Below are 11,008 nucleotides of genomic sequence, written 5' to 3' on the forward strand. Positions count from 1 at the left end.
TTACATATAATAAATAAATAAATCTTTAAAAAATAATAATAATAATTCTGCACAAACTCTGACTATACTGTGCCCACTTTAAGCAGGGACAGATGAGTGAGAACATGGTAAAGCAAGACGCATTACCTTGTATGCTAGCTTTAAAATTGTTTGTAAGTAGAAATGAAGGTGTTCGAGTTCTGAGCATCCTAGAACTGAATGAGAATAACATCCCACGTGCCTCAGCTGGATTTATGAACCTCAAATGAGAAAATGCTTCCATAAGATCCACCTATAAGGCCTTTTCTTAATCAGTAATTGTGAGTGGTGTTATCCCTGGGCTTGTGGTCCTAGGTTCTTCTATAAAAAACAGGCTGAACAAGCCAGGAAGCAGCGCCCTCCATGGCTCTGCATCAGCTCCCGACTCCAGGTTCCTGCCCTGTGTGAGTTCCTGTCCTGCCTTCCTTCAATGACGGACAGTGGGGTGGAAGTGCAAGCAGAATGCACTGTTCATCCTTAAGTTTCTTTGGTTATGGTGTTTCATCAGAGCAATAGTAACCCTAAGACAAGATGGCACCAAGGTGGCAGTGTATTGCTGTGACAGACCTGACCATGATTTGGGGAGAAAATTGGGAACTTTGGGCTAGAAAATCCATTGAGGGTTGAGAGCTGCTCTCTAGGAGCTTGGAAGATGAGATTGTTGAGGCCAGTGCAGATGATGGAGGCCTCTTGTGAAGTTTTAGAGGGAAGTTTAAAGACTCTACTGGGACACTGGTTATTTTTAATTAAGATGCTGTATTTCTGGTCAGTTGGGGCTGAAGAATAAGCTGCGGATTAACAAGAGACCAGCACCATTGAAGTGAAGCCTTTGTATTATTAGGATAATGGATGCTGGTTAGCATTAGGATAATGGATGCTGGTTAGCAGGAGCTAAGAAATTAGTAGCAATTAAGAAGAGATCCGCATCGCTGAGATGAAATCTTCTGGGGAGTGTTTCCTGAGAGCACACAGAATCTGTGTCCCAGAGGCAGCCAAGGTCGTACCCTGTGCTGGCAAAAGAACTTGGTAGTGTAAGTGTAGAGAGAATCTCTTATAAGCAACATCTGTCAATAAAAAAGTTTATGGTCAATGAGTTGAGGCAGGAATTATGATGTGGGACATCCAGTAGGGATAGAGAGAATTCTGGGAAACAGTCAGACCCATGACCGACTCTCCCAGGAATGTTGAGGAGATGGATGTAAGAGACAAAGAGAGGAAATGACCAAGTAGCTGAACCCAGGCCTAGGTATTTATTAATAATTAGACTCAAGAGTCATCATTCCAGGAGCAGGGCTGGGAGAAAAAAAACTGATATATTTTTTACATGTAAGAGTCACCCAAGTGAGCCGGGCATGGTGGCGCACGCCTTTAATCCCAGCACTTGGGAGGCAGAGGCCGGTGGATTTCTGAGTTCGAGGCCAGCCTGGTCTACATCGTGAGTTCCAGGACAGCCAGGGCTACACAGAGAAACCCTGTCTCGAAAATCCAAAAAAATAAAAATAAAAATAAAAATAAAAATAAAGAGCCACCCAAGTGGTACTGACTTTGAAGGTATGAAGCAGTCATGCTGAGAGGTTGAGGCTTGTCACCATGAAGAGAGCCTGTGAGAGGCTACTGGCGACAGTGCAGCCCAGTTGCAGCAGAAGACCCTAGAGTTTTGGAGATGCCAGTACTATGGGATGAACAAGAACAATAGCAGCAGTAGAGTGAAGTCTGCCTAAGCTTAGAAGACAACCTGTGTGTGCTGCTGAGGGCAGAGCTGGAGAAGTTACAAAAGCCCCTTTGAGGAGCCCAGAAGATCATTGAGTGAGTCCCAGACATGGATGTTGAATTATTTCCACTGCTGGAGTCTGGCTTTGCTTTGATTTGAGTGTGACTGTGCCCTGGTTCTTCCCTCTTGAAGTAAAAAAACCTTTTATTTATTATTTTACAGAAGCCCACAGTTAAGAGACTTAATTTTTAAAGATATTCTTAGGTTTTAAAAGAGACTTTGAAACATTAATGAGATTCAATTCTAAAAAGTGAATTTGTGAAAAACATGGAACTTTTAAAGTTTGTAAAATACTCTATGTTGAGATGTTAATGTTAATGTATGATCTCAGGGATGAAAAAGAAAGAAATGGTTTGAACTTATCAGTGATGTGCTTGTGTGTCTAGTTGACAAGGGGTCAACTGTCCCGGATAGTTTTATGTTAGCCTGAGACTAGCTAGAGTCATCTGAAAGGAAAGAACCTAAATTGAGATCCAGCTGTAAGGTGTTTTCTTAATTAGTGACTGGTGGGGGAGGAGCCCAGTCCATGGCGGGTGGTGCTATTCCCTTGGCTGGTGGTCCTGGGTGTTTCACCATAGTGATTGAAATCCTAACTAAGACAGCTTGCAAGGACATCCTAGGACCAGAGACAGGTGGCTGGCCACAGGGCATCACACGAGGACACCACATTACACATCACATTTGGCTCCCACCACATTATCTTCACTAAAGCTTGAAAGGCAGCGGGACATTTGGTGGAAGCCAGCTTGAGAGAGAGCAAGGTGGCCAGCACATGCAAAGTGCTAACTGACTGTAATGGAAATGGTGGTGTGCTTCCAATAGCTACAATCACTCTTTTGTGAAAAGTTCTGACATTCCTGTGTATACCGTGCCTCTGTAAGGATGCTGTTTATAGGGTCAGGTGTCTTACGAAACAACTCACTCGTCGCCCACATCAAGGGCAGCTCTACTCTAAGAAAGCAACAGGCTTAACCATGTTCAGACAGCTACACGGATGACTTATTCAGGATGCCCCTTAACTACCAGGTAGCTAAGCTCAAACTGCCAGAACTCCAGATGGCAAGTGTTCTAAATGCTTCGAAGACTGATCAACAAGTTTCAGGCTTATTTTAAGTTGCAATTAGATGCTTTCCTTTTATCCACACTCTCTGCCTTTTTTGCTTTTTAAATTTGTCTTATGTTTACATCTCTGAAGATGACTTCAAATCTTTTCTGGAACATGGTCATTCAGCATTTGCCTAGCTGAATGAGTTGAAGAAATGGAACATAGATGAGAAATTTGAGCTCACAGATCAGATTAAACAGCCAGTTCATAACCAGCTAGGCTCTACCTCATCTGACTCCAATTTAGTGTCCTTTAAGTAAACTGGATTAATACTAGTGGTTCTCAGTCATGAGATGCTTTAAATTATCTCTAAAGTATCACTTTCTAAGATGGGAGAGAAACCCAGATGTTGGCTAAATGTGACTTTTCTGAATGAAGACCATACCAAAAAAAAAAAAAAAAAGTTTTGTATTTTAGCAGTGGAGTCAAAAGGAACTATGAGCGATATTAAAGTGTGTCAGCAACTGTCCTGATGCCCAATGTGATTACATAATATTAGGGATATGTCTGATTTGTGTGTCATCGCAGCAAGTACCCTCAGAAAAATACCTTGTGTTTGTTAGTCTTATGGTCAACTCAACATAACCTAAAATCACCTGGAAAGAGAGAATTTTAGTAAGGAATGAGACTGGTCTATGGACATCTCTGTGGGGGAACTGCCTTGATTGTTAACTGACCTAGCACACTGAGGGCAGGACCATTCCCTAGGCAAGAGGCCCTAAACTACAGAAATATGAAAAGAGCTGACTAAACGAGCAAGTCCCAGGGATGCATTTATTTCTCTCCAGTTTTGACTGGATATTACGTGACTAACTACCTTGAGTCCCTGCCTTGACTTCTTCTCAGGAGTAGACTATAACCTGGAACTAAAAGACAAGCCCTTTCCTTAAGTTGCTGCTGGCTGGAATCTTTTATCATACCAAATAACCAGAAAACACCTCCAACTGTGATTCTGTAAAGTTGAAGGATTCACTCTGAGCCTAGGCTCAGCAAGAACTGGACACCTGAGCCATAAGTCCCATTTCAGTGGAAAGGCATCCTTGCTGTTTATCTGGAGAATATAGTCTCCCTTGTCAGGAAAAGCCAATTTGCTTTGAGCAGTTCCAGGACAAGCCAAAGCATAAAGAGATGCATGGGTGTGATATCCAATTTCAGATAGGGGAGCAAATGAGACAGTGAGGGGCTTGAAGCCGGGGCTGGAACTCGGGTGCATCAGAGCCAGTGTAACTGCTCTCACAGGATTAGCTGGGCACTCAAAAGCTGTTTCGTAATAGGCAATAGCATAAGCACGGCAGAACAAATTTTGAAAGCAATAGCCATCATCAAAGATGTATTAGATGTTAAATGAATTTAAAGGCAGACAAATGCCTTCAGAAAGCACATTATAGGCAGTCACAGGTTTCCAGAGACAGAATGCAATGTGAAGGCTTTTATAGACCTCACTTCAAGTGAAATTTGGTCCATCACATTGCAAAGACTGGAAGAATAGCTACTGCCAAGAAACAACCCGCCACATTAGGGCGCAGAGCATGACCAAAAGTAACGCATTGAACAAGTCGTGTCAGAGCACAGATACAGAGAGCTGCCTTCAGAGAACACGGCAGGAGAGGCTGACACGTGGCAGATGTGGCATAACCTTTGTGAATCCTAACCTGATGCAGTCAGCGCTCATAAAACTTTACTTTGAACATTCTCTGTGATAGTCTGTACTGCTGAGGGGAATTTAAAGCTATTTAAGTAAAAATCAAAGCAAAAATCTAGACTATTTGTGTTCCGTCAACATGCATAGTTTTAAATCTTAATCACAGGCTAGAATAATGGCTTAACTGTTAAGAGTACTTGTTGCTCTTCCAGAGGACCAGATTGGTCCCTAGCAAGCACTTATAGTCAGGCAGCTCACAACCTGTAACTCCAGCTTCAGGCTGTCCGGTGTTCTTTCTGGGCTCCATAGGCAGTCAGACTTACTTAGCATTCACAAGTGTGTGTGTGTGTGTGTGCATGTGCGCACGTGTGCACATGAGTGTATGCATACATACTTGTGCACGTGCATACATATGTTTTAAATACCTCATTTGAGGACAATTACTAAAATGTCTGCATAAGCAATGACATTTGTGCAACAAGACCTCAATTTCTCAGGATGACTTATATTATTAGTTATGGTGACAAGACAGGCATTCAACTTTACAGTCACATGACATATATTATTGACTTATATATAATAATAAGACTTATTAGTTATGGTGACATGACAGAGTTCAACATTACAGTCACATGATATTATTATATTATTGACTTATATTATATATTATATTTGACTTATTAGCTATGGTAACATGATAGGTGTTCAACTTAACAGTCCCATGACAAGCACCGGTGCCACCTACCACACATGCTGAGCACAGAGTGTATGTCAGATGCTCTGCTATGTACTTGCTTTATGTTGTCTCACTGAATTCTCAGGACTTGGGAAGCGTTGATACGTTCATTGTATAAGTGAGGAGACAGGTCTCAAAATTCAGAAGCCCATGGTCAGCAGGCGACTGGGCTGGGGTCTAAGCCGAGGACTCTCTTGCTTCTGCATCTGGTAGTCTTGCTATTTCACAGGGAGAAGTCTTTTACTGATCCAGTTGGACCTGTGGATCTGTGCTCCGGCATTTATTTCAGGACAGAGAAAGCAGCTCCCAAGGGGACCTCTCCGGGAGATTACAAAGCGGTAATAGCTGGGCATGAACTGGGGCAGAAAGTGACCAACACAAAATTCCCTAAAACGAAGAATTTTCTACGAGGTCTGACTGGGCAACGGGTGAGTCCTGGAGAGTCAGACAGAACAGCACAGGGTTTGGTAAACCGATACAGACTTGGGGTTAACATCTGACTTCTGGCACAGAAGGAATCTTCTGAAAAGATGCCAGATCCTTAAAGATGCCAGATCCTTATCGAAGCGAATTTTACAACCAGAATGGGGATTACTGGAAGCATGATTAGATTAAATTTATTTTAAATAATTTAGATGACTATTATGTAAATGGGACCATAAGCATTCTCATGTTAAGGGCCAGTAATCGGGTCACAATCTCTCTGGAACCCGAGGCTGGAGGAGATCTTCATGTCGGATGTGATCCTGTTACATTGGCCAAGCACAGTTCAGAGCGTTGGCCTTGATCACACTTTGCATGAAGACAAACCTGCTCCAAGAGTCAGTAAGGTAATGGGAGGTTACCTGGTGGTACTTCTTGAGGATGTTGTGCATCTCTGCCACGTCCTCGCTGGTAATGGTCTTGATGACGTATCTTTTATCATAGGACGTGTGAAACCGAGCCCCGCTGCGAGCCTGGGAGTCATTGGGAAGGGGTGCACTTCTGGTCAAGGAATTCTTCCCGGTGGGATGAGGAGGGAGAAGGGAAGAGAACTGGTTAAAGTGCGGCTTTGGGGTTTGTGTCGTTTGTCATCATAGCAAGAGCATTTGCATTTGGAATGAATAAACTGGTAATGGCTGGCAATATTTCACAATTCTCCATAACCCGCTTGCAAGACTCCTAAACGAAATGAAAAGAGCTGGGTAAAAACCGATTTTAATGTTCTTAGAGGAGTATGTGCCAGGCATACTGGTGCAGAGCAATCAGGAGGGTGGCAGTGAGTTCTACACTATCCTCTTTGGTTTTTTGTTTGGTTTTGATAAAGGTCCTATGTAGTCCTAGCTGTCCTGGAACTCTCTAAGTATACCAGGCTGGCCCTGAGTCCACAGAGACCCACTTGCCTCAGCTGGGAAAAAGGTATGTACAACCTCACCCTACTCGAGGTTAGCCTAGAATTCTATGTAGACCAGACCTACACAGGCCAGCCTGGGCTATATAGCATGTTTTAGGCTATCCATGGTTACATGCTAAGATCTTGTCTCCAAGCAAACAAATAAACAAGCAGGCTCACATCTAGAATTGTAGAGTTATTTATTTGCCTTGTTCTTTTCAGAGTTGGACAAGAGCTCAAAATTTTCTTCTGACCAGGATAAGGTTTTAGTCACAAAAGGACACTTCACAGTCACTTGAGCATCTTTTTACAGTGCAGGTCACCAGGATTCTGTGCATTCTGGTAAGATTATATGTGATGCTGCCCTCGCTGTCATGCCATTTCATAGATGACAAGATGAGTTGAAAGGTCATATAGCCAGTCAAGAAGGAACCAGAATTTCAGCTTGTGTGGCTGGACCAGAACCTAGTTCTCAACGACTAAGCTAGGAAAGTATTTAAAGATTCGATCATGGCCTGTGGAGGCAGAGGAGTGTGAAAAGTGTGTTCTACAACAACACATTAGAAGCCTCTGACTTAGTTCATTTTCCACTCCTCTGCAGTAACTGTCAAACACTACTGATGGTAGATGAGGAGTGGGGTCTCTGCAGTGACTCTGCAGAATGATGTACCCCAGAGTTTGAGTCAGGATGTCTACACTATAGCTAGTGTTGAGCCCTAAAAGTCTTTTCACTCCTACCAGTGTTGCTCTTCTTTCTTAGGGTTGTCAAGAAAACCCCCCTGCTTGCCAGACTCAGAGACTAACGGCATTAGTGAACTCCCATGTCCGAGGAAGTCTGGGCTTCATCATAGCTAACTGTACCCATGAGTAATGACATCATCCCCTTCCAGGCCTCGTTTGCTGGCCCATGTGTATGGGGACTCAAAGGCAAAGCCATCTTCCCCCTTCAATTTCCTCTCCAAACAAAGCATCCACAGGGACTCGTGGACTAAACCAGCTTCAGGGAACAAAGGTGACTTAGGAGAGTCAGGTGATGTCAGGGTCCCACGGATTTCCAGTTGAAGGGACTCTGCTTAGCAGATTCTCTTCACTTTGTAATTTCCTCATTTCCAGACAGCCAAGGTAGACTCAGCCCTCAGCAGGGCAGACGCTTGAGGAGGGAAATGGAAATGGTCCACCAGCTTATCGTGATTTCCCAGGATGCATCTGGCATCATGGCACTGGAAAATTACATCCTGAGAGAGTGCACCTCAGCTCCAATGTAAGCAGGCACACCTGCCAAGCACAGAGGCAAGACTGCCAATTAAGCTAAGAAAAGCAGATTCAGTAATTAGAAAACTTGAGATAAAAAAAAAAATCAATGTGATTCCAGCAGGACTTTAAGTATCAAGATTTGGCAGTGTTAAATCATTCTTAAGACAACTGAAATTCATCAGGTAGATAAAGCAAAATGAAAGGATTTTCAAGATGAAAATGGTGACATTAGCAAGAGTTTAATTCTCAGTTAATTATTTCTTTGTTTAAAAAAAGGGGGGGGGGACAGGGGGCTGGAGAGATGGCTCAGTGGTTAAGAGCACTGATTGCTCTTCCAGAGGTCCTGAGTTCAATTCCCAGCAACCACATGGTGGCTCACAACCATCTGTAATGGGCATCTGATGCCCTCTTCTGGTGTGTCTGAAGACAGCATTAGTGTACCCACATATACGAAATAAATAAAGCTTAAAAAAAAAAAGCCTCTTTTACCATTTCCCGCTTAGAACAAAAAGGAAGAAAAATTAATGTGAATGTCCCTTTTGTGGACAAATGCCAGCAAAAAAATTATTATTATATATTGCTAATGGTCTTATTTTTCCCCTCCCAAACATTAATATGCAAAAGGGTATTTACTGCAAATAAATAAGAACTGTAAATGCCACTAATACTACAAATTATATTCAGACATAAAATCAAAGCAAGAACCATCAATTGTGACAGACAAAAGAAAGTGACACTACAGGATAACTGGGGGCAGGGATAGGAAGGGCACTTGGACTTGCTCAGAGGTCATACACACACAACTTTTTGTCTCATGATTTCAGTAGGTTCAACTCATGGCTACTTGGCCTGAAGACTTTACAAAACACCGTGGCAGGAACATGTGGGAAGCATGGCTGTTCATACAACATCAGATCAGGGAGTGTGTGCGGATATGTGGGTACACCCCGGCTTAGTCCAAATTGTGTTGCTCCTGGGCTACAAGGCCATTCGGTGGTGCTGTCCACTCTCAAGATGCGTCTTTTCTGCTCAGCCCCACATACTCGCTCATATTCACCTAGAAGTGACACCCCTAGGCAGCTTTCAACCCAATAAACTGACAAAACAAGCCATCTCAAGTTTCACAGCTCAAGAAAAGTAAGGCATCCTCCCAGGAGCCAGGGTGGGAGAATGAGATCAGAAGCTGAATAGTCAATGCTGCTCATGCTCACTGGACAGCCAACATGGAGACTATGTGGAGCAGCAGGTTCTGACCCGATAGGCTGCTGCCGAGGCAATCTAGGAGCTGGTATATGGACCACTGTGATAACCAAGGGTCTCCAGTGGTGGTCGTAATGTGAATAGCTGCAGTATGTGAAGACCTACTTAGTGCCCAGGAGTGAACACTTGCACTGAGACCCTGTTCATTCAATTCCCTCCAACTCTCAGTTCAGTTAAAATGGGAAGCTGAACTCGAACCCTCACCACAGTAGTTAATGAACAACCCCGAGCACGGGTGAGGCTGTCTGTGCTTACAAGTGTGGAACCTGCACTAGTAAGGAGTCCGAGAACTTAGCTTGGGTTCTGCCTCATGCAGGAGTCGCTTCTTTTCTCTTCAGCTTCAAAGACATGAAAATTCCTTACTGCATTCTTTGTGTTAGATACTGGCCATGTCTGGATCTTGGCATGCACAGATGGTGTATGTTCTAATCCTGGTTCTGCCTCAGCTCACTTCTCTAGTAGTGCTATGAGTGTTCCCAACTCACAGGCTATGTATGAGAACGATTTCCAAGCATTTGGTGAATTTGGGGATACCTGGCCAAAACTTAGGACTGTGCCTATAGAATTAACATAAAAGTACTAATCATATTTAGTGAAAGTCCCATCCAATAGACAACTGGAAAATGAAGAAAGCGAATGCAACTGCACACAAAGTGCCTGAACTTTGGGGCGACTGCAAGCCTCACAGAAGTCCGACTCATTATTTTGTATTTACTCATGGCATTGCCATGAGGTGCATTTTTACCACTTGAAAGAAAAACAAAACAAAACAAAACTGAAGGACAGTGGAGGCAGGTAATGCATGTCTCAAGGTTCCTGCCTACAACTTCCCCTGGGGAAACCGAACAGGGTTACTGACAGTCAAGAATAATCACTGGCCATTACAAAACATAACTGCAGATCATTTTCAGCCTTTGTAATGAGATAAACATGGGCTGGAGAGATGGCTCAGCAATTAAGGTCGAAGGCTGGTCTTCCAGAGAACCTGCTTCAACTCCCAGAACCTACATGGTAGCTCATAACTATGTCTAACTCCAGTCCCAGGGGATCCAATACACTCTCTGGTTCTGGAGACATTGGATAAATTTGGTGCACAGGTATACATTCAGACAAACACCTATACAAATAAAAATAAAGGTTTAAAGAACACAAATTTATCTGAATTTCTGTCCAATGCAGTGTTAACACTGAAGGTGAGGGTCAGGTATCCAGAATGTTCTCTCATTCATATCACCTGCCATGCCTACACCACCACCTGCCATGCCTACACACCTGCCATTCCTATACCACCACCTGCCATGCCTACACCACCTGCCATTACTGTACCACCTGCCATTCCTATACCACTACCTGCCATGCATGCCTACACCACCTGCCATTCCTACACCACAACCTGCCATCCCTGCACCACCTGCCATTCCTACACCACCACCTGCCATTACTGTACCACCTGCCATTCCTACATCACCTGCCATTACTGTACCATCTGCCATCCTTACACCACCACCTGCCATTCCTACACCACCTGCCATTCCTTGGCCTTTGCATATGTCATTTGGCCTCTTTGAGATTCAGCTTCTGGTCTGTAAAATTAAGGGCAGTAAGACAGACAACAGATCAAACACTCACTGCACAAACCTGACTATGGGAACTGGCCTGCCTATAACCCCAGTGGATGTGGATGGCAGAGGCAGAGGCAGAGGCAGAGGCGGAGGCAGAGGCGGAGGCAGAGGCGGAGGCAGAGGCGGAGGCAGAGGAGGAGGCAGAGGAGGAGGCAGAGGAGGAGGCAGAGGAGGAGGCAGAGGAGGAGGCAGAGGAGGCAGAGGCAGAGGCAGAGGCAGAGGCAGAGG

At 44.0% G+C, this 11,008-nt stretch overlaps 1 protein-coding gene across 2 annotated transcripts in view; it reads right to left on the bottom strand.

Annotated features, from left to right (window-relative positions):
• Positions 1-11,008, bottom strand: part of Pip4k2a (phosphatidylinositol-5-phosphate 4-kinase type 2 alpha) — a 159,093-nt gene that overhangs the window by 40,174 nt on the left and 107,911 nt on the right. The window contains exon 4 of one of the 2 annotated variants that reach the window (XM_021193206.2): positions 6,118-6,270. The exons of the other annotated variant lie outside the window; for it this stretch is intronic. Coding sequence (XP_021048865.1) covers positions 6,118-6,270 — 153 coding nt within the window. The remainder of the gene's footprint in view (positions 1-6,117; positions 6,271-11,008) is intronic. 2 annotated transcript variants of the gene reach the window in all.

The sequence above is a fragment of the Mus pahari genome, chromosome 3 (genome assembly GCF_900095145.1).
Source record: "Mus pahari chromosome 3, PAHARI_EIJ_v1.1, whole genome shotgun sequence".
In the NCBI taxonomy this organism is placed as follows: Eukaryota; Metazoa; Chordata; class Mammalia; order Rodentia; family Muridae; genus Mus; species Mus pahari.